Raw genomic sequence first — 24,739 nt, 5'->3', positions numbered from 1 at the left:
TCGAGATCGTTGGCCTCGTTTAATATTCTAAACGGGTTAACCGGGATCTATTTCACGCGCGTCTGCAATATTCCATTGTTGTATTGTATATATGACTGTATTAATACGCGGGTTGTTAAATGTTTGTTATTAAAATAATAGATCTATATAAAATATGAAATAAAGATCAACATATTATTTCTAATATTCGGAATAATATTACGGTTTTTTATGGTTTTCGAATTGTTTTGACAATTAGATATCTTGATAATGTTCCGCCTGCTGCATAGAACTACCAAGGAAGTCCAATGTTCGAGTCCGGTCTATTGATACTGGTGAGCCGTGGCTGAAGATGCTGAAAAGTGCATAAATCTAGGTTCGAAACCAGCACGCTGTTGCTGATTCTTAATGATCTGGACGATGACACGGAAGTCGTGGTTTTGATCCATTGCTAATCTAAATTCGGATTCAAGTGCACAGGAAATTTCACCAGATGGTGCACATTATTTCTCATCCATTCAATTATTAGTTCACGAAATTTCTGCCCGGCAGACACTTGGGATAGAAACGACTGTCCCACTAATCCACCCCGTTAACTCAAAATCATTGAAACACGTCGTTTCTATATAAAAACTTCAACAACGTCAGACAAATAATTACGTTGCTTAATTAACGAACTTACGAATAATTTGAATATGTTTTGAATTCATCAAAGTTTTTGAAACACTGTATATTTTCATTTCGGGAGGTTCTTGTAATTTTCTCTGGGGTCTAAAAGGTATTTCGATGCTTTACCCCCTCTGGTGGATTTTCACTGAACAAAAATCACAATAGATTCTTTGTAAAGAATTTATAGAAATTTCCATACAGTATCCCGTACAGTATATTTACCTTATCAGCTAGTTTACGAGTAATTCGAACAGGTTTTAGATTCACAGATTTATTTGAAACACTGTAGATTTTTACTTCTACCAAATCAGTTATCCCGTGATCTAGGCTTCCTGGTCAATTCAAGTCAATTCCATCAGAAGAACATCTGGCACTCGAGAAAAAACGATTCAATGAAATCTTTTTATTCGGCTGGTGAGATACTGATCACAAGGTTATTATCAAAAGATTCAAACCAGGGTTCTTCGGATGTGACCGCGCAGAATTCAAACCCGGGGACCTTCGTACTGTACGCGTTCTACAAGAAGAAGCTTGAAATTAATTTTGAAAAAAAACTGATTTACATTGAATGAAACATTAGCGTCGCTTGAATTGTGCATTTCGAATTAAATGGCGTTTTTTATTGTGATTTTTTAGTTGGAAATACATGTATGTCATGTCGCATGCCACAGTAAGAATACCGTTCCTATAAAATCTTAACCGTCAAGTGCTGCCCCTATGCATATCGTTGACGGCGAATATGTGAACTAGCTCATTACTCGAATGCCACAGTAGAAATACCGTGCAGTCGAGTTAGTTCCCATATTTACCGCTAGTGATATACAAAGAGGCAGCACTTGACGGTCGAGATCTGACAATTTTGGCAATGGGCTTGATTCGACTGTTACTCGGTGAATGATTACTGAAAATGAATAACTTTTACTGCAAGTTGTTAAACTCTTATCTTTAACTCTCAAACCGGTGAACATATAGTCGAAAATAAGTTCTCCAGTGGGCCTGATTTGTAGACTTGGCCCCGGTTCAATAGTTCATGATTGAGTGAAGGTGAACTGACTTTGTTGAAGAATGCTTTAACAAAGTCACATTATAGTCAACTTTAGAGTCGAATATCAAGCAAGAACCTGATCAAACTAATACAGAACCCAACTACATACACAGTTCAGTTCAATAAGTTCGTATGGTGATTTCTAGTGGAGTATATTTGTCCTGATATCGAATAGATGATAACCAGGGTTGCCCCAGGTTCTAACTCGACCTTTCGACACTCAGGTGATAAGAGAATAGATATAGGTGTTCGGCCCAGTGATACTGATTGTGAGTCGTGCTGATGCTAAACAGACGTTGAATTAATCATTTTTACCGTTTTCTACCTGTATTTACCATATGAAAATGTATACCAAATCTACACAAAGCATCTATTGTGATTTTAGTTCAGTGAAAATCCGACAGAGGGCGTACATCATCGATATATGCTTTAGACCCCAAACAGTATCACAAAAACCTCCCGAAATCGAAGTATACAATGCTCTTAATTCATTTACGTATTCGAAATGTATTCAAATTACTTGTAAATTAGTTAATTAGGCAACGTAATTATTTGTCTAACGTTATTGAACTTAGTTAAAAACGACTGTATCACAGATATTCCACACCAGAAACTCGCCAAACTGGTATCAGAAAATAAACCAGTCGTTTTTAAATAAGTTCAAATACGTTAGACAAATAATTACGTTGCCTAATTAATTAATTTACGAGTAATTTGAATATGTTTCGAATTAACTAACGTTTTTGAAACACTGTATATTTTCATTTCGGGAGGTTCTTGTAATTTTCTCTGGGGTCTAAAGGGCATTTCGATGCTTTACCCCCTCTGTTGGATTTTCACTGAACTAAAATCACAATAGATCCTTTGTAAAGAATTCATAGAATTTTCCAGACAGTATCCCGTACAGCTTATTAACCTTATCCGCTAGTTTACGAGTAATTCGAACAGGTTTTTAATTCAGAGATTGATTTGAAACACTGTAGATTTCTACTTCTACCAAATCGAGTTATTCCAATATCTTGGCTTCCTGGTCAATTCAAGTTAATTCCATCAGAAGAACATCTGACACTCAAAAAAAAACGATTCAATGAAATGTTTTTATTCGGCTGGTGAGATACTGATCGCAAGGTTACTATCAACTTTAGATTCAAACCTTCGGATGTGACCGCGCAGAATTCAAACCAGGGACCTTCGTACCGTACGCGTTCTACAAGAAGAAGCTTGAAGTTCATTTTGAAAATAAACTGATTTATATTGAATAAAACATTAGCGTCGCTTGAATTGCGCATTTCGAAAGAAATTGCGTTTTTTATTGATTTTTTAGTTGGAAATACATGTATGTCACGTCGCATGCCACAGTAAGAATATCGTTCCTATAAAATCTTAACCGTCAAGTGCTGCCCCTATGCATATCGTTGACGGCGAATATCTGAACTAACTCATTACTCGCATGCCACAGTAGAAATACTGTGTGGTCGAGTTAGTTCCCATATTTACCGCTATTGATATACATAGCGGCAGGACTTGACGGTCGAGACCTGACAATTTTGGCAATGGGTTTAATTCGACTGTTGTTCGGTGAATAATTACTGAAAAGGAATTATTTTTACCGCAATTTGTTAAACTCTTATCTATAATTCTCAAACCAGTGAAAGTGTAGTCGAAAATAGGTTCTCCAGTGGACCTGATTTGAAAACTTGGCCCTGGTTCAATAGTTCTTGATGAGTGAATACTGACTTTGTTGAAGATTCTTTAACGAAGTCACATTATAGTCATCTTTCGAGTCGAATATCAACCAAGAACCCGATCAAACTAAAACAGAACCCAACTACAAACACAGTTCAGTTCAATAAGTTCATGGTGATTTAGTGGAGTAGTATATGTCGTATCGAATGATAAGGGTTGTCCCAGGTTCTAACCCGACCTTTTGACACTCAGAGTTGTCCGAGAATAAACAGTACAGGCGTGTTCGGCCCAGCGATACTAATTCTGAGTCATGCTGATGCTGAACATATGCACAACTAGTCATTTTTACCATTTCTACCTGTATTTACGATATGAATATAAAAAGCGAATCTACACAAAGCATCCATTGTGATTTTAGTTCAGTGAAAATCCAAAAGAGGGGGTGGAGCATCGAAATTCTGAAAAACCAACGGTCAACTTAGCTAAATTCATTAAGACCGGCTTAGATGTATATAGATCCCTCCAATAGTATATATAGTATTGTAAATAGTTGATGTATATAATAGTATATATAGTATTGTAAATAGTTGATGTATATATATTTTGTTACGTTTTCATTCTCTAAATTTTAATCACTTCAGTGTTGTTTTGTAAATATTTGTATATAAATGTGTAATAGTTTTCCTCCATATACCATGGAAATGGTTGGAGTGTAAATAAATCGTAATCGTAATCGTAATCGTAACCCTTTAAAACCCAGAGAAAATTGCCAAAACCTCCGGACTCCCGAAGTGAGAAAGAATATAGCGTCTCGAACACATTTTTGAATTCAATACATATTCAAATTACTGGTAATTTAGTTAATTAGGCAACGTAATTATTTGTCTAACGTATTTGAACTTATTTAGAAACGACTGGAGCGCAGAAATTTTACGCCATGTAACCCGTCAAACCGGTATCAAATACCGTAATGTAACAGTCGTCCACATAACGGGACCATTAACGTAAGACAAACGATTACCCTGCCTAATTGACTTATTATGAGTAAGCTGAGTATGTTTTGAAATAACAGATGTATTTGAAACACTGCACATATTAGTCTTTATAATTTTGTTCACTTTATTATTAATGTCATACAAGTGTAAAAACTTTGACGAAATAAACATTATCAACGATCATAATTTCCACTATGTCTACTGATCGTGACCTGGAGGCTGAATAGCGGATAACCATTGCAGCCCCAGCTTCGAACCTATTATAATTTCTAATTATTCAGAGTGATCTGAGTAGAGGATAGATAGGGTGTCCAGATCGAACCTAAGATTTAAAGGATATGGCTCGTAAAATTGTCAATCCAGTCTCTTTATAAATTGTTGAATGACTCCTCTCTGGCAGCGGCAAGGGGTTGGCGGTCCAATTATCTTACCGTGGTATCGGTCCTCCTCAGTGGTAAACCAACCCCACGTTACAGCAGTAAAGGGTTAAGGACAGTACACTCCTCTCACAAGATAAGGCAGCACTCCTCTCGCATTGGTAAAGGCAGTCTCTGTTCACAGTGAGCAGCAAAATCATTCATCATTCATTAAGTGAACAAAAACGTAATTTTTTATCAATATCTAAATGAATCAGTTGCATTTTATTCACCTGACAACAGTACAATACATTAATACAATAATGATATCATAATATAATGAAAATCATATCGACAAAATAGCTGTGGTAAGTGGGATATGTTCATCTGGACGGAATGGAAAATATCAGATCTTTCAAAACAATTTGATAATAAATCTTTTTTCTTAACAATGAGTTAAGTTTGCCGTAATGGCAAGTGCAGCCCTACTGACCGTAACAATTAGGTTTTCAGAGACTGTTCCTAACAATCGGGGACATTTAAAGATTTTCAGAGACTTTTGCTGATAGTCAGGGGGCAGCAAACCCCTTTCAGGGAATTTTACTGACAATCAGGGGACGTAAAATCCGTTACAGGCTGTCCCCAACGATCAGGTAATAGCAAACAACTGTCAGGGACTGTTATCGAAAATCAAGATGAAGTAAACCATTTTCAAGGATTTTTTCCAGACAATCAGCCATTTTTGTTGTTTCGAATCAATTAACTATTAACCTGAATATGACATAGGGGGCAGTGCAATCGGTTTGTTATTTCCGACTCATAAGCGCGGTGTTTACACTGAGGACACATCCAGAACTGATAGTCCAATAGAGGGCGCCCGGTCACGATACACAGCGGGAATTTAGTGTCGCAATTCGGACAGTTCGACGACCAATCGGGCATCTGGGCGTCGCAGTTCGGGCAGTCGACTTTCATCTGACGGCTATCCTTCGGGCTGTGTCTGAAAGAAAATCAGATCGGAATTCTTACAAAAGTTTGTTTTCTCTGGTTATATCGCCACGTACTTAATTTCTACCAAAGAATATGAACAATATGGAGGTTTTTCTACATATCAATGAAAAAATATTATGCTCTTTGGAAAAGCGTTCAGGTGTCCTTTAAAATCATCTATTTAGAGTCTTATCGATGTTTATTTCCCATATGATGTACCAATTTGTAAGAACTAAATTTCATATCATAAAATATTTGAAATAAGAATGTCCCCAGTAATGAATCAAAAGGGTAAAACGCCCAATAACCGGCTAAAAGAGTTAAGCTCCCCTTCCCCGCAGTTTAGTTTAAATTCTTACTTGGTGAATATTTCTAGAGCGAGGTCCTCATAGATTTCTCGCTGGTCCGCGCTCAAATCGTCGATAGACTCAAGCTTGATAAACGCTTTCGAACATATACCAAATGCGCGATTCGCCCCGGCGCATAAACCTAGAAACAAATTGTTGAACATTTACAGTCAATTTGATGGATCTGGTCATTTACCAATTACTCCAACTTATTCAAATTTACCTAAAAGCGAATACATGATTTCTGGTTCCATGATGTCTTCATAGTCTCGTAAATGTAAAGCAGTTCTCATCGCCGCCTCGAAATAACCTGAAATATTAAGAAATATCCTCTATTTTCTAAACATCATCAAACAAGCAATGCATACTTGGCATTTAAACCATTATTTGCTAGGGGTGGAGTGCTAATTGAAGATTCCCGGAAAGAAACTCCGTCAGGATTCCACCTAAAAATTGTTAGGGTGGGAGAGAAGAACCACATAAAGAAACTCAGCTGCCACATGAGGATTATAACTCAATTAACTGCGGTGAAAAGCATAAGAGACTCTGTCGCTGTCATCATTCAAATTATCAATTGTCGGGGGTGGAGAGCACCGAGAAGAACCGCAGAAAGAAACTCCATCACTCTCAGGATTCATAATCATAGTCTAGTTCGGAAAGATCAGGAGTACAGTTGCGGAAAGAAACTGTCACTGTCTGGATTCAAACTATCAAATATCGTTGGTGGTGGACAGCTCAGAGAAGTACTGCAGAGAGAAACTCTGTTGCTCTCGGGATTATCACTTAATCGTCCACGGTGAAAAGCTACGAGAAATGCACGAGCAACTCTGTCGCTATCAGGAGTCTGTATCAATTAACAGAGTGAAGAGCTCGAAGAAGAACTGGAGATGAGAAATCTGCATTATCTTACCGTCGTAAAGTTGTCGTTGCGCCAAGATATAAAGATGATAAGCCTCGGCTCCGCGCCAGGCGGTTTCGATGACTTTACTATCGGAGATACTCGTAGCGTCTTCCTCTAACAAACCGGCCAGAGCAGACGTGGCCTCGATTCCCGTTCGTTTTCCTTTCACTTTCGAACGCGACGTTTCTTTCATTTGTTCGTGGTATCTTTCGACCAATAAAGCGGCGAGCACGTACAGTTTCTTTATTCGCAGCGGTTTCGTACGTTTTTTCGATTCATCAAGAGCGAGCTACAACGAACAATTATCATTAAATGTAAATATAACAACAAAGCAGCAATGACAAGTTTTCTGTTGTAGTTATATCCTTCAATGAACGGTATGTACCGGTAGTAATTTCATCTCGTTTTTGGCTATAACTGGTTCAATTTCAAAGGCTGTTTGACTGTCTGCCCCAGTTCAAGGTCTGTCTTCTCTGGTAAATAGTCCATCTCCCCTAGTTTATAGTCACTCCATCCCAGTAAGTTCAGTCCACCATCTTCACCCGTCAAGGGATTCGAACTCACTAAGCTCAAGCCGTTCCCCGAAACCCTTGACCGCGCTAGTAGTTGGAGTTGTTACTAGCCGACCCGAATCCGGTCGTACCAATCACAGCACATGTAACAAACGACATTAGGCTTCTGTTGGATTTCCCATTAAATGGACCAATCGGAACAAGGTTTTGGCAAACAAGGAAGTATTTTGCAACTTATATATGATGTCATGTGCTTAAGTGCCAGTAATGAAATCACGATTCGTGAGGCCAGGGGCTGGTGGAAATCAATTCAGGGACCAATTCCTGACAAGCGAGGATGATAGTCCTACTGTTCCAGTGAATAGTCCATCTGCCCTAGTTAATAGTGTCACATCAGTAAATACACTGTGCTGGTTCAGTCAATAGTCTATCTACCAGTTGTCAATCGAACTTGCCTGCCAGTTGGTGGCCCGTCTGCTCCCGTACTCCACTCACCTTGAACAACAATTTAGCCGCGTCAATGTATCGACTGGCTTTCCGATAGAGCTCGATCGCGTTGAGAATCTTATCCTTCTCGAGTAGATGTTGCGCGTATTTCGCGAGTAACGCGTCGATTTCTTTGACGTTGTGAGTTTTCGCCAGTTCGATCGCTTGATTCCACTGATTCAGATGAACGCAGCAGTCGATCGCCGACTTGATCTGGTTACAGCGCACGTACGCTTGCACCGCCTCCTGACACATGCCCACCGTCGCGAACATACCGGCTATATCCTACAAAATACATACACACGCACATTTATACACCAGTACAAATGGTTGATTCCAAACATCTTCTTTAATGAGACGAGAAGATACACGATATCCGTGTATGATGATAACGAGAGATATCCCACAATAAATTCAGCCAAAAATGAAAAGTTCTATATTAAAATGATTATATTTCTAACAATGTTTCAGCTAAATGCTATTAGCCATCATCAGACGTAGTGATGGCTGATATGATGGCTAAAAGCATTTATCTGAAACGATGCTCGAAATATAATCATTTTGATACAGAACTATTCATTTTTGGCTGAATTTATTGTGGGAATTCACTTATTCCACGTCCCTAAAAAATTTGAAATTTAGAATATTGTGTAGAAGTCATTTACAAATGCGATACATTCAAAAATTATTTTACGAATTTTGAATCAGCAATTTCAGCATGGTGTAGGGTGTGGGAGGTTCGAAGCGAGCTGTTGACTTACCGGTAAAAGTTGGTGATTTTCCGGTAACGACTGCGCCATTGATAAAAGACCGACGTAATCTTCCAGCATATAATAACACTCGGCTAATCTTTCTTGGTTTCGACCTTGTACGTAATAAGTAACCGCCTGTTGCCTAGAAAAATAATCGAACATTTGAACGGAACTGACACTACTCGAGTTTAACAAGGATTTCTGACAGGTATATCACAGAGTCAGCACAAAAATTGGATAACTGTTTGACAATCCATCGGTACATCTGCTGGTCACCAGTTGAGTGTCCATCTCTCAACTGAAAACAGTCCATCTACCAACTGTCAGTGTAACAGCAAGTTTCAATCCATCTGCCAATTGACAGTCTGGGCCAAGTTGGGTTATCTGAGTAAGTCGACTATAGTGAAACCGAATGTCAGTTTGTCGGAACTATATTCCGGAAATAGTTTGGTAATTAAGCGCATTCAGTTATTAGTTCTGATCTAGAGTCGACTACCACATTTGCCGGTATGTAATTGCGCTTTCATGTACTGTAAATTAATCGATTCGCGGTCACATTCTTCACCGAGACAAGTGTACGGCTGTTCACAGAATCCATGGTAGATATGAAAACCGAATTTGGCCCTGTGTGCCAGTTGACAACAGCCAGTCTACCAAATGACAGTCAATCAGCCAGATGTCAATCCGTCTTCCAGGATAAAATCTGTCCACCAGTTGTCAGTTCGTCTGCCAACTCACAATCCATCAGCCCATCAATCCCTTAGCCAGTTAACAACAGTTGGTGTGCTCCCGTACGACTTACCATTTCTGCCTATCCGCGTAGTAATCACCGATTGAATTCCACGCCTCCTCTAACTGAACATCATCACCGCCTCCTGAGCCGGTCTTAATCAACTGAACGACGCGGAACCAATCGCCGAGCTTCTTGCGTAAATTCACCGCCAAATCTCTACGAAAATGAAAATCTAAAAACATCATCTTCTGGCTGCAAGGAAGGGGGTTTCATTGACCAAGTAGCTAAGTGTCAAATTTCAGTTGAAAAGTTTCTGGGATCAATCGGTAAAATTTGATTACTTCAATGCCTCCTTTGTATGCAAGTTGAGCACTATCTCAAAAACTTTAAGCATTATTGTAGGCAATTCCATTAACCCCTACCCCTTAATGTGTACGCAATAAATGAATGGCCCGTCTAAACGTAATAAATGAATTTGTACCGTCGGTCCATATCGAGGTATATTTTCTCAGCCTCGTCGAACCGTCTGAAGTACGCCATCACCTCCGCCTGTTTCATCGTCTCATTCTGGATGTTACCGAGTCGTTTGACGAATTCGATTCCTTGATAGTCTTTACACCGCACGAACGCCTGCTCCGCGACCTTGAGATTTAACGAATCCAACGCGTTTTCCGCCAGCAGACGCCTGCAATGAAATACACATCGCACTTTAAAACACAATTCCGAAAGGTGACTCGGGCTTCCCGCTGAAAATTCAGCTCAGAATTCTTAAATAAATTCTCTTTCAGGGAGAGGGGGCACTTGAATAAGTATTTACCAAAATGCTGGATGTGTATAGATTGTCCCTAATTGGCCGCACAGAACAAATAACTGGTACATGTCATTGTCATACAATGTACTTTTATATAGAATTCTGGATCTTGGTAGGATACAGGGCTGCCAACCTTTCAAAATTCCATTTAGGGATGAATGGCAGATTAATTAGGAATATTGAAGGTTTCAATAGGAATATATCGAAACCGAAGAAATTGTGACTTTTCCAAGTAGGAATATTTTGCTTTCAATTAGGAATACCTTTCACGTGTAATATATGAAAGCTGGATATGAAAATATGGAATTATTAGCAAAATAAAAAATCAGCAAATTCTACAGAATGTATTTTTTCTTTATTATTTTATGAAAGATAAAAATCAACAGTGTTTATCAAAAATATACAATAGACTAAAAAATAAGAACATAAAACTGGCATAAATTGTCAAACGAATTACATAACACTATACAGCTGTCATGCGAATATATCCATTTCCAGCATCAATTCCACGATACTGTCCAAGAGAGACTCCACGTACAGAACTGAAAGATACAAACAGTAAAAAGTCTCTAAATCTACATGCTACTCGATGGTGCTGCCATCTGCCAAATATGCGAACTAAAAGTTTACTTTGAGATGCACTGCTCAAAAGCATCTTAAATTATCTTTTTAAATCAAACTAACACAAGAGTGACAACATTAAGGTTCAAACTAGCAAAGCAATTGCTTACCGAAACATTTCAAAGAGTCCACACGTTGAAATCTAACCCGGATCTTCGAATGCTAATCACGCTGCGAAAACGAGCTAATTACCGCAGTAAACTGATTCTTCTCCGAAACGATGCGGAGCAATTTGACAATAACAATCACATTTTGCCACATGTAATAATATTTTCACAAAAATGATTGAAAACAACGTATTTTAAAACGAATGAACTTTATTTTTATTCTTGAAACAAATTAAAAAGCTGCTCTCCTACTACGAAATAATCGTACGCCATGCGTAGATAAAATCAATAACACAGCTACTCTCATACACACACACGCACGCACGCGCGCGCTAGTAAGCGCTGTTTATCGCCTGACCCACGTACACAGTATATAGCCACGCACTCATCCACCGCGGGCGTGCATATAAATTCCCCACCTATTCAATTCTGTTCTACCAAATCATCATATTGTGTTACAACGCGCTGGCGGGTGGAAAATCGGACATCGCCGAAAAAGAAAAAAAAAGTCGGAATTTTGTATACCCGATCGTATCGTCGGAATTTCTTCACGCAAATCGGGAGGATTCCGAATAATTCGGGAGGGTTGGCAGCCCTGAGGATATTCAGGCTACCAGTTCTAACCCTCAGTCACAATTCCTGATCATAAAAAGGGGGATGGGCAGAGGCACTAAGGGTATATTTATTGCCTCATCTATATGGAACTCTTTGGCTCCTTGAATTCAGACATTCGGAAAGTCGATGATCTGAACACATTTAAACACAGTCAGGAACATCTGCTTTTCTGTAAAGCGTACAAACTTTAGACGCAGTTTCACTAACACCCAAAAGTGCTGGTGAACACTTTTTAAATGGGAAAGGCCCTACACAAATTAAAAAATTATCATCATTATTTACCATAATCTAGGATGTGGATTGTCCTCGATAAACTGCTGGGCGTCTTCAATTCCGACTTTCTCTAAAAGATCTCTAGTATCCCGTAACGACTGCAAAATAAGTAATATTCTAACATTTAACATTTGTGATGTTGTAAGATGAACATCTAGACCTAGATAAGGATTAGATTTCTTTAGGATCGATTACGTAGCTAAAAGAACCTTAGACTGGTCTAATCTTAAGACCGAGATCCAGATTTTCATACAAACAAAAGACAAGTGAAAATAATTTCGTAATTTTTTTTTTTCAAAATGCGACAATTCCGCCCCTACCTTGATTTCCATCTCGCTGATGAATTCTTTGCTCGGGTTTTCCGGATCTTTCAACAGTTCGTCGAGTAGAACGGAACGGATTTGTAAGTCGTTGAATTGACAGATATAACCGCTGCTGAGTATCGGCTCCTCCGGGTCCAAACTGCGGAACACGTACATACGTGTTTTCTCCATCATCGCGAACAATTCAGCGTTATCCTAAAAAACAGGACAATAATATCAGGTGGTCACTTTTATTTCATTTGCTTTTTCCCCCGACTATTCCTTGATGCACATGTTGTTTTTCCTCGATTGATGTGCTAAGAATTCAATCAAATAACACAGTCACATACATAAGATAAAGACGGGAACTGATTTTACGCGCGATATAACAATCTCAATAAATTTCCCTGATTTTTTTGCTATTTTACAAAATCTCTAACTATTCCCTGAATTTTCTTTAAGAAAATTCCACAACTTTTCCCAGATTTCCATTTAAGTGGCCACCCTGTTTAACTCTTTTGTTTGAATGTTAGTTTACCCTTGGGTTTAAAGTTAAAACCAGTCTATAAAACCTGCCCCTTAAGACCAGTCAAAATTGATCTGAAAATAACCCACTGGGTAAAAAAGACCTACCTCAGCCCATCTCATGTCCCACACATCTTTGCGTTCGAATTTCAAATGTTCGCCGATAACCTCTTGACCGTCGAGGTCGGTTATTTTCGTATCCAGGTCGAAAAACGTTAACATTCCCGAAATATCGATGATGGACATTCGACTGAAAATGACACAAATTCAAATTCAATGCCGAAGTACAGTTAAGGTATTATAACATCAGAAGATATTATAACATCTTGTTGACTCTTTATTCGTATTTATATGAAATGTTATGCATGACCATCTGTTATAATTTCTCTTGAAAATAAACTATATATAAGGTACTGCCAGGTTTCCTAATACCAGTAAATGGTGGCACACCCACCATATATTTTCTATCTGTACACTGCAGTGCAGTGTATCCCAATTGAAAGAGGGCCGCACGTTGTGAAATATTAGTTAGTAATGATACACTACAGCACTGGGTGTAGGTACATATCATTTCAGTACCTCTGTTTTATGCCGCGCTGCAGGGTAGGGGTATTATCAAGTTGTCGGTAGTGAAATGCTTAATTCCAAAAAGATCCCTGTTCAAATAGGATCTGACTTAAACCGACTTTATTATATTTGGAAAAGGTGGTATTTCTATTCCTTACCTGGAAGTACAGTTCAGTGCTAGTTGATGCGGGCGACAGCTCAATACATATTTCTGCGTTAGTTGTACCATCGGCATTGAATATCTGTTAACAGTTCCAGACTCACGTCCCTACAATCAAAAGCACATCAACAGACATGAGAATTGTAAAGAACTACATTTTAATGCGATCCAGGAATTTTTTCGATATCCCAAAAGGAAACCCAGCAATTTATTCTACATTTCAATCACTGGTAGAAGACTTGTCAACCTACATGGATACTAGGGTTGGTCGTTGATACTAGCTTTATCTTATTATTAATATTATTAAAAATCAACTTTCAATGAAAACGATACAAAACATATTAGAGACATCGAATTGACCCTCACACTAACCACGTATTTCAAAAAACATATTTTAATAAGATATGCTTACGACTACGAGTATTTTGTCCGATGCAGCAATACAGCAGATGGCGTCCTGGGTTGTTTGGAACGCTTTGTTAAAATCGACCAATCCCTGTGTTTCGTTACCGGACGGTTTATCATCGATATGAAACAATCTGAAAATAGATTCAAAAATAAACTATTGAGGTAGTTGAGGGTTCAATCTATGGTGAGGATGAATGCAAGTGTGCAGTAGGATATCAACTACTGCAGCAATAGTGGATGCCACAAGGAGAATCCACCAGGTGTCACTAGGCCTAGGTAGCTCAGTGAGATAAGGCGTGATGCTGTTGCATCCAGTAACAGATGCTGAGTGACAAGTGAGTTTGAGTCCTGCTGGCTGCTTACAGTGTGCGGGCAACACTTCAGAGGCCGTCCCTTTGTGAAGTTAAAAAAAATATCGAATAGGGTTAGTCTTGGGAAACCAAGATCCAAGCGACGTAAAGCCAAACAAATATCAACCACCATTGTAATAGAGGAATCCAACCGTGGCAAGTGAGGATCCACCAGGTGCGCTAGTGTACCGTAGGACATTAACTACTGCAGTAATCAACGATTTGACTTATGGGTGCACTAGTACCTCAAGTCAGTTTATCACACTTCGATTCACACAAAATTTTGAAAATCCTTAAAAAAAACCTACCGTTCATATCCCGCTTTGCGTTTTCCGGACATTTCCATCGCGGCAAGATTTTTCGGATTTTTAAACTGCCACACGTAGAACGCTTCTTTCGACGCGGCGACGATGTGAGTTTTAGTCATCGTCACGTAAACTGGGTCGATGTCGATGTATTTGGAATCGAGCGGCGTTCCGATCGAGTTACACAACACCAACACGTACTGACCGCTGACGTCGTCTGCTCTCGTTGCCAGACAACAGAAATCACCGGACGCGGTGATCGACAACAAGTGCTTCACGTATTTGACGTATTTCTAAAAATTAAAATAAAAAAAAAACATTAAACGCTGTTACTAAGGATTTACAGAGGTAGCCTAATACTAAACCCTATTCAATGATGTCATAGGGGGATATACAGAGGCAGCCATGTGTTTTAGAAGTGTCTATAAATCCCTTGTTAATGTGATGATGTCATAGGGGGATTTCTAATGGCAACCACCGTTTTAGAGCATAACAAAGGGGCAATTTGATGTTATAGAAGGATTTTACGGAGGCAGCCTAATACTAAACCATATTCAATGATGTCGTAGGGGGATATACAGAGGCAGCCATCTTTACAGGGGCAGTTCATCAAATAAATTCAATGATATCGTAGAGAGAATTAAGATGGCCATAATTTTCTTTCTGGAAGAATACAGATCAATTTTCATGATGTCGTAGGTGGCGGATTGAGGCAGTTATCATAATGTTTTACCTCATTGTTCTTGGTATCCCAGAAGATGACGCAGTTTTCCAGCCGGTCCGGTTTAGTGAACGCGTACACTACTGTACTGCAGCAATAACCCCACTACGAAAAACAAACCGCAAAACATAAAATTCCACGGAAACAATTCTACAATTGTACAAATAAGTATATAGCAGTTATATTTCTTTGTTGTAGTTGGATATTGCAGTTGTGAATTTGATTTTAAACTTTAAGTTAACGTAATTGACCATGAATTCTCAGTAGGCCTATAGACTCATATGTAAATGGGTAACTGACACTTTCTTTTAAAGATTTTGTATACTTTTTACACTAAATGATAGGTAATAATATACAATAAGGCTAGGTGATTTCAAAATTGGAAAAATCTTCTCAATCTAAACGACTTGTCAGTACTGTTTTTATCTCCGGTAAACCGGTAATTCAATGGTTTTGTAAGTAAATATTTATCCTGCACAACCAAATTCGGTTTCTAATTTGGTAACCGTCTAATTGGGAAGGAGCTTTTCAAGAATTTGAGGAACCGCATGGACTGTGGACGATATTACGAAATCATTTTTTCCTCGAACTTACTTTATAATCGGGTCGAATATTCGCGAAGTAGATGTACGAGTCAACTGCCAGGGCGATGCGCAGCGAACCTCCTTCCCACGAACACGAACACATCTGTTTACCGGGCACCTTCAACGTGCGCAGGTGTTCGCCAAACGGCGTGTAGAACTGAACGACGTTGACGTCTTTATCCTGCGAGATCGCCCGCTGCGACCCGGCGACCGCTAACACCGACCCGGTGTGGTTCCATGCGATGTGCACGACCTGCATTCCCGTGTCCAGCAATATCGGAACTGTAAAAAATACATTCAGGAAAATTTTCATTAGAATTCTTCTATCCTCTCAACCTGTGGAGAGCCATTGAGGGACGGGTATTATTTGCGGGTAAAGTCCCCTTAACCCACTGAGTACCACCCAGGGGATCATTAGCTAGTTTGAGGTTTTGCCCTCAACCCACTGAGCTGCACTCATAGCATTCATGATAAGCGGGTTCTGGGCTTCCCCCTCAATCCACTGGGCAGAACTCTGAGGGAGCTATAGGGTTTGAAATTCATTTCCTCATTGAACTTGTACCCAGTACATAATAGATTTTATTTTTGTAGACGGTATCTAAATTCTGACTATTTCTATAGCTTAAAATTCTCTAACTGACACCGAGAAACAAATTCAAAATTTTCGTAATTGTCTTTCTACAAACTACTACGTATATCAAAAATAAAAAAAATATTTGGCTAAATTATAGAGTACAGGCGACATATATAAATAAGTGATTGAGGCAAAAAATTTCTAGCAAACAAAAATAAAGTAAAGGCCTCTATATCGTAAAGATAAGATACTAACATGCCAGCACAAAAATTACGAACCAAGCTTCACTGACTTACGCGCGAGAAAAGCAAGCTTTGTGATTTCTTGTCGACTTGCGGCAAAAGAAAGACCGCTAAAAAATCTAACTAAAAATTGCTGGCTAACAACAAATTTCTTTTTACAAGAATCAGTGCATTTCTCGAAAACTAAAATGAATATATTTTCAAAAGGGAGCGAGAGAGAGAGAGAGAGAACGCGTAGCCCCTGAAATAGAGAAACTAAAACTAAAAACGAAATTAGCTAAGATTGAAATCTTGATTGAGACCGATAGAGACTTTGGCAGCTAATAAGAGAAGTGTACCCTGGCATGCGATTATTTGAGGACATTAGAATATATAATATACATATTACATACATGTTCGATCTCCCTCTAAAACAAGGACTGAAATTGAAAAAAATCGGGCAGAACACATGTAAAAATACGCATACACGCCACCTAGTGGTAGATATTCGAATCATCGCAATCTCGATTCGTTATTGCACGACACTTAACAAAATCCGGTATAGAATGTTTTTAAAACATTCTTTCGATATTCTTCACGTAGGTATCAATCTGCTTCTTGCACCCTACGGGCCCTTTTACCAAATCTTTCACCGAGGCTTCACCCGAGATGTCGTTTTAATTGAATGTACAAACGCAAAAACTAGATATAGACATTACGGTATACATTTTATCAGCAAACTTTCACAATATGATCGTCAACACTGCAATAGCGAATTTCCAAATCCAGGCTACAAAGACCCTAGGTGGTGGGTACTTGTGACCAGGCTACACAGTGGCGGATCTAGGGGATCTACTTGTGACACTTGTAACATGTCCATAAAATTTTTTGGGTTCCCTCTTTCATTTTGTCAACAAACATTTGGCTTTTCTCAGTCGGGAAGTCATGCGCCTAATACACGCATGTACACTGTATTACCTTTTTGCACATCAAAGTGCCCTATTAAGATGTGATGAATTCTTCAAACAGGCCCCCTGGACCCAAACAACCCTGCTGAAAATTGTCTGAAGGGTAGGGGTGCTTCCGGGCTGCAGATTGATACCCACATTACTCATATGCGATAAAACAACTTTTTTTTTTGGAAAAAGTTTTTAATCTTACCATCGTCGGCCTCGTTCCTCATGATTTGACAGCGACCGTTGTCGAAGCAGATCGCCAGACACGGACAGTTCGGTTCGACGTAGCCGTACTCTCCGTTGTACCACGCCATACCGGCTATATGTACGGCACCGGTTACATTCGCTAAACAAACCACTTGTAGTTTAGACTGAAAATAATCGACAACTACTGATTCAAATTTGATGCGAAAAATCTTGCTGAAATTAAAGATTCTAGGTGCAGTAGAACTTGCTTAGTTCGGATCACCTGGGACTGGAGAATTTTGTCTGAATTAAACGAAATCATGATGCAATTCTTTATACTTTAAATCAAAATTTAACTTGAGTCGATGGATATAATTCTCTGTAATGACAACAGCTGAGTTGTTACGACGACTTTATGTGGATAGATGGAAGTAACATGGTTTGTTCAATAACAGGGCAGGGCTATGGGCTACAGGGTGGGCAAATCAACTCAATAAAGATTTATTGCTTCCAAGTAACGGAATCATTAACCAGGGTCTCTACATATTAGTCATTTCTGACAAAAAGGAGACAACTTCAAATTTTGAGCAAGAGTGTCTGCATCAATTTCATCCTTTACACTTCCTAAACTCAGTTTCTATTGGAAACTGCCTCACTTTCGGTAAAAAAGAAATCCTCATTCAAACTGTAGCAATTTAGGCGTAGTTTACAATAGAACTACAAACATTTCCAATTGCCTAATCTTAAAATGGAAGGAGTTTCGAGCGATCTACTCAAATTAAAGGAATTTCAATCACCTTCAAAGCATTTTCGATTGAGGAGTTTTTAAGGAATCAATGAGTAGTAGGAAACCCCGTTATCACTGCTGTATAGAGCCATCATCTATTGTCATTTATCTTTTCTAAAAAAATTCATGAAAACGGCTCTGACTTCCTTGCCCAGTAAAAGGTATATGTAGAAATTCATGCTGTAATTACAGCTTTGCAGAAGTGAAAGTACGGCTAGAAGATTGCCTTGAATGTGGCCGGGCATCGGAATCAACGACGTCAACGTCGACGGCAAGGTTGTAACGATAAACGCCCCGGTTACCGTTACTAACATGATCGTGGTCTGGCGCGTTTTAGCCGACCTACTTGATCCGAAATCGCGATTAGCGATGAGTTTCACGACGATGACCACGTTGAAAACGGCCGTCGCTATTATCGGAACGCCGAATAGGTACATGGCGCCGAACGCGAAGACGATCGAGTGGTGGCTTAATCGCGAATAGTGGCATCCGTCGTCGACGGAGTAACGCATGAAAACGACGCTCTGAAGGCTGCAGGCGGCGCAGTTGACCAACACGAGCGCCCCGACCGTAACGCGCGCGTGACGATTTTTCGTGCGGCGAACGGGAACAGCACGACGACGAGTCGCTCGAACCCGATCACGACGACGAGCCACGAGCTGCAGAACACGCAAAACGAAAAACAAAACTCGTAAACGGAACAAACGGCTAGATTCGATAGATCGACAGCCGAGGATCCGTCGCCGCTCGATAAGTAATACACAACCGGTAGCAGGCAAAACCCGATCGACGTCCCGAAATCGGTAATCGCCAACGCGGCCAGATAATTCGAATACGACAAGTGTCTGAATCGCTTGCTGGTCGTCATTATTAGAAAACTTAGAACGTTTCCGACGGCTCCGAGCACGAATATCGCGATAGACGTGACCAGCCAGATAATCGGACTTCCCGGTCGATTCGCGACGCTCGTCAAAACTAAAGATGAAACGTACGCGGGAAAAGCGACTGTATCCGCGACTGATGAATTCATCGGGTGATCGGAATGATTCTGTTGTTGTCGCCTAGATTTAATTAATAACTTTACTCGCTATGCCAGGATATTATCAGTTTCGCAACTTCGCCATTGGATGACATATTAGATGATGTAAAAATAAAAAATTGTCAAGCATTCATTAGATAGCATGATGGAATTCGCACATTCAACATTTCATTTTAGCTTAGAGAAAATCAATTTGAACAGACATAATAAGCGAATAGATTGTCGTAATAGAATTTACGTCTCTTCAATAGATATGAATGCTTTCAAAACCTGACCATAGAAATTACACAGCAAATAGAATTTCATCGCATTAATGAGGAAAACTACCGGGTTATAGAAGCAGTTTGCAAAGTATTTGCACTTTAGTATTTACAAGCAAAGTTGAAGTTATTTTCGGGATAGGAAAGCGTATATTATTAGACAAACTTATTGCAGTTCATTTGTTGCACTGCCCATCTTAAGATCATAATACAATCGCATATATTGTCAGCCCAGTGACATGAATTAAAAATTTGCAGTTTTCCCCCAAGTATTTCATGGGAGATTATCAAATTTTCCATAATGGATATGAACAGATACCATCATGCTACAGTCAACACTTAAGCTGTAACTGGTTGATAAAGGTGATTTTCAAGGGAAATTGTTGAAGAAAGATCCCTTTGGCAAATGCAATACGCAAAATTTAAATGAATTTCCCAAATATTTCCCTGATTTGAGGAAAACTTCTCAAATTCCCAAATATTTCCAAAATGGGAATTATTATTTCAAAATCCCCAGATTTTTCAAAAATTCCCTGTACTGTGGGAACCTTAATTGTGCAATATTGTTTAGCGAAACTTGTCGGCCCCTTAAAAGAAAGTCACCTCTTAATGTTTATGTACCTACGCGCCTTCTTTGCTCTAGTCGATCAAAGCAACTTCTAAAGACATCATCAAACGGCAATCATTTCGGCGAAAGGGCCTTTAAGATTGCTGGCCCTAATCTTTGGAACGCAATTCCTGATCATGTTACATCTAGTCTTACACTCGAATCTTTAAAAATCCAATCTTAAAACGTATCTTTTCAAACGCACCTATTTCCGATAACGATATCTTTATTAACTGTGCCTTTTTTTAACTATTGCAATATTTCTGTATTGTCTTAATTATATTGTTAAAATCGTTAAGCACAGTGATTATTCTATAGTACAGCGCTATAAAAGAAAATATATCCTTACTACCGGTATTATAATTATGATATTAAACCATACATTTAGATACGATGCAGCCCATGGGCGTCACCAAAGGGGGATCGGGGGATGCTCCCTTTTTAATGCCAAGTTCCGCATTATTTTTCTTTTAGTCTAAAATCTCGTTTTTTTTTTTAATTCTGGAAAATTTGTAAATATTAGCCTTAAAGGGCCAGAAAACGCCCCTCCCAAGCTTCCGATTTAAAAAATTAAGACTATTCATGGACATTCAAGAATTTCGAGGATTCAGAAATGATTGTTTGACTTTGTTGCTTGTGGCAGATAGCATTAGCTGTTCGTCGTTGAAAATGAGAAACCATTCAGAATTCTAGCATATTTCGATATATTCAAGACGTAATCAAGCTCTTCAGAGCTTAGAAACTGCACTCGACTAGTGGTGGTAGTCAGGTTCGGTGAATTGACCATTAAAAACATCTGTTCTAAAATAGGAGAGTTCTCCTAGATCGGTCGTATATGGAATGCCTTAAGTCGGAACTCTCAACAAGTAATAATGAGTCACACACATACCATGAAATTTCCAGCATTATCAAACATCTGTATTTCTGCATTTGTCATTCCGAATAGCAGCAGTTTACCATCTGGAGCCCACTGAAAATTCAGAAAAAAATTTGCACATATCAGACTTAATCACTTTCTAAAAATAGAAATGACACTATTTTAAAAGTATGCATTCATATTCATGTAATCTTATTGTTCGTTCAGCAATGTAAAGCGTAACGTATCTATAATGAGGCGCTATATAGATATAAATGTTTCTATTTCTTCAAAAGTTATCATCAGTTGCAAATCACAATTTCATCGTGTGTGTAGACAGTCGTCTTGTTACCTGAACGTGAGCTAACTGGAGGCCTTTCAATTCTTTTCCCCAAATTCGATTTCCATCGACCGAACCGACGATAACCGCTCCTGTCAAATTAATACACGAGAAGCCTAAGTCATTTTCAATGTTTTAACATTATAATACATGTAATTTCCTGCCCGAGCTAGGTTTTTTATACACCCCTTTTCCCTTGTATCGATTTCTGTTAATCATGAAATTGCAATCTTCAACTGGAATACCACCAATCGTTATCAATTGAGGGTGAGTTTACATTAAAATGTGTTATACTAGCAACATGAAAGGGTTAAACCTAGAGTAAAATCTTGAACATAAACTATGGAACTGGGTCCGGGTAAACAGAGCGACCAATGTGCTCCAGGAATTTTAAAGGGGCTGCATTCATCGTTAAGTGTATAACATTGTGGCTGCTGAAGTAGCAAGGCTTTCGATCTCCACCCCAAAAAAATTGAAAATTATTTATTTCGGCGTAATCTTCTATTCATCACATTAGCTCAATAGACTTCAAAGCAATTATCACCATTGATAGAATATTGACATCCACTCTGGTAGGGGCAGCAGATATCTTATAAGGGGTGGCTGATTTTTAGACTGGGTGCATGTAAAAATTAAAGGGGTGGCCGGCCCTCTAAAACCTAAGCGTTTTTATCCAAGCAAATCGCCTTGGATTTACAGATCCACTAGTTTCGCTGATTTCATAAATCGATTTGAAGTTAGATAAACGCGTGGATTAGCAACCAGTGCTGGGAGACCTGCTGATTCTTTTCCGCCATCTTTACTCTCCATGTAAATCTACTCAAATCAGTTCGACAAATCAAGCAAATCGCTCCACTAGCAATTTGCTTGATTTATCAAATCGATTTGAGTAATCATTTAAATAAATGCATTGATTAGCCGAATCAATTTGATAAATCGAGTAGATAAATGCGCAGAATTTACTTTGGTAAATTGATTTGACAAATCAACATCTAGACAAAAACGCCTCAGAGAACACTGAGCCCCTCTAGTAGATAGCTGTTAAATCAGAGTTGAATTATAGTGAATCGTTCGAACTGCCGATCAATCTTACCGTCTTCGTAAACGATGCAGATTTTCTGACCCTCCGAATTCCACGACATGCTGCGTACGACCGATTTGTTACGATTGTTTATCATCTCTTCGTACCACGAACCTGAACGAATAAAATCATACGATTAGAATATACGGCGTATTCCTCAAAGAGGCTTATTCTAGGTCATTAAAAAACCCGATTACCCTTATAAAGCATCCAGACTATAATCAATCCATACTGATCACTGGTCGTTAACTTTTGATGATGCTCATTCCAAGTGACCACCTGTACTGCGCCTGAAAATCATCAAAAAAAAAATCTTTGAAATTTTTCTTTTTATGCATATAATTTTTATAGGCCTACTCGATGAAACATTCTATCCGTGTTGAAACCATGATATGGTAAAAATCCCACACACTAATGATGAAAAATTCAAAATCTTTTTGTTTTGAGTTAATAGTTAACAGGCTCCCTACAGATCAGTCATTGCTGGATACAAGGAGTTTTTAAAAGAGAAAATTTGAAATTTCGAGGAAACATCTCACTGTACATGTATCACATTCACAACCTAATTATAGTAGACTCCTCCTAAACTGATACTGTTTACCTCGGTAAACCATTAACTCAGGGGTTTTGAAAATAACTTTTATCCTAACACTACCGAAACTCGGTTTGTCGGCCAGCAACCCCCTTTAACACAAGTCCTGATCGTGACTGTACTGATTTAGGAATAGTTTACTGTACAAACTAGACAAAATTTTCTCATTGCCTATTTCTCAAAATTGAAGGAGCTATGAGCAATTTGCTCAAATGAAAGGAGTTTCAAGAAACTTAAAAAGGATTTTCTGTTAAGAAGAAGTTTTTAACATGTCACGGAGTCATATGGACCCCTGTATTAGGATATAGTCGAAACAAGGAATGAACTGTTAACTCAAGGAGACATTTCAGACTCAATTTTTCATTATTAGATTTTTAAGCGTATTTTCATATTCGCGAATTCCTCACTTACCACTGTGCCCTTCGAGCGTTTGGTTCATCGACAGGTTGCTCGGAGCGGCGAGCCCTTTCGCTTTCGAATCTTTGCCCGGCTGCGTTTCTAATTTGAGAACTTTCAACAGGCCGTCCTCGCCTCCGCACGCGATGAAACCGTGTTCCCCGTTCCACGATAAACATCGTAATCTCGTGTTGTTCGGAATTGCGATCTATAAATTAAAATCCATACGAGTTTCATAACGGGCAAAAAGGTGGCGCACTTGGCAAACATGAAATCTTGCGTGTAGTAAGTATTAGAATAATGGTAAACTGTATATGCAATCATCCTCCCAAGACTTCTTGGGCGGACAGTTCCCACAAAGCGCCCACCTGTCTATATATCTAGCCAATCAGATGCGGTTTTTACCGTCCAGACTTTTGCTCTATAAATACTACAGCAATCAAAACCTGACAAGCGAGGATGTATGCAATTAGGCCTCTAGGGGTAGCCCCATCAAACGGGCTAAAACAACTTAGTTTTTTGGAATCCTAACTCTACTTTCTATTTAGCAGGAATTTATCGAGGGTGTTTACCAAAAGTTTTTTCTACAGAGTACCCTTCAAGGAAGGTACCGTAGTTTTAACATTTCATCATTTTACTTTTTTTATTCAATTATTAGCCCGGATTTTAGGTGAATCACACAGACCTTTTATCAAGCAAGCATATTGCATAGATAATTAAGTGGCACCCACTAATAAGTTTTTTTGTCAAAGTCATTTTTAAAAAGAACTGACGTATAACACGACTTCGACAGGTCTTTTCGGTAAATAGTGCGATTTTAGAGAACCCGGAAGTAAATAAAGATCGGAATTTTAGCCGTTTAAACATAGAGAAACTAAAATAATGATTAAATATTTATGCAGAAATAGATCTTCAACAACTGACCTTTTTACTGAGATAGATAAACATCGTGAACGGTCACCTTCGGAGTCGATTTTTCGATAAAATTTGCCGCAATTTTGGAAATTCCGATGGAATGTCAGTCGCTGGCGGCCATCTTTAAAC

At 38.9% G+C, this 24,739-nt stretch overlaps 1 protein-coding gene across 2 annotated transcripts; it reads right to left on the bottom strand.

The window, feature by feature from the left end:
• Window positions 1–5,016: 5,016 nt before the first annotated feature.
• Window positions 5,017–24,728, bottom strand: LOC141909565 (WD repeat-containing protein 35-like). 2 transcript variants are annotated; one of them, XM_074800023.1, is made up of 24 exons: window positions 24,620–24,728; window positions 23,711–23,903; window positions 22,905–22,997; window positions 22,720–22,821; window positions 21,639–21,718; window positions 21,320–21,400; window positions 17,757–17,922; window positions 17,009–17,035; window positions 15,811–16,082; window positions 15,229–15,321; window positions 14,499–14,788; window positions 13,845–13,971; window positions 13,431–13,540; window positions 12,814–12,955; window positions 12,199–12,396; window positions 11,888–11,976; window positions 9,933–10,136; window positions 9,521–9,667; window positions 8,728–8,860; window positions 7,976–8,251; window positions 6,978–7,257; window positions 6,291–6,377; window positions 6,080–6,209; window positions 5,017–5,730 (listed from the first exon to the last, which is right to left on the bottom strand). In XM_074800023.1, exons 1-24 carry the CDS (start codon window positions 24,641–24,643, stop codon window positions 5,490–5,492), a joined length of 3,585 nt encoding a protein of 1,194 aa, XP_074656124.1. In that variant the 5' UTR covers window positions 24,644–24,728; the 3' UTR covers window positions 5,017–5,489. The 2 variants fall into 2 exon arrangements, with proteins under 2 accessions (XP_074656124.1, XP_074656125.1); XM_074800024.1 differs by lacking the exon at window positions 17,009–17,035.
• Between the last annotated feature and the right edge of the window lie 11 nt (window positions 24,729–24,739).

This window comes from Tubulanus polymorphus, chromosome 8, assembly GCF_964204645.1.
Source record: "Tubulanus polymorphus chromosome 8, tnTubPoly1.2, whole genome shotgun sequence".
Classification (NCBI taxonomy): Eukaryota; Metazoa; Nemertea; class Palaeonemertea; order Tubulaniformes; family Tubulanidae; genus Tubulanus; species Tubulanus polymorphus.
Note: the sequence above shows the minus strand (reverse complement) of the source record. Positions and strands in the feature narration are given on the sequence as shown.

Bases quoted from the DNA above. Each gene is read 5' to 3' on its own strand.
- LOC141909565 (XM_074800023.1), bottom strand. From the start codon at position 24,643: ATGTTTATCTATCTCAGTAAAAAG. The intron at 12,956-13,430 runs GTAAGGAATAGA...TGTCATTTTCAG, and splicing joins GCACTGAACTGTACTTCCAG to TCGAATGTCCATCATCGATA. The intron at 7,258-7,975 runs GTGAGTGGAGTA...TGTTCGTTGTAG, and splicing joins CGGCTAAATTGTTGTTCAAG to CTCGCTCTTGATGAATCGAA.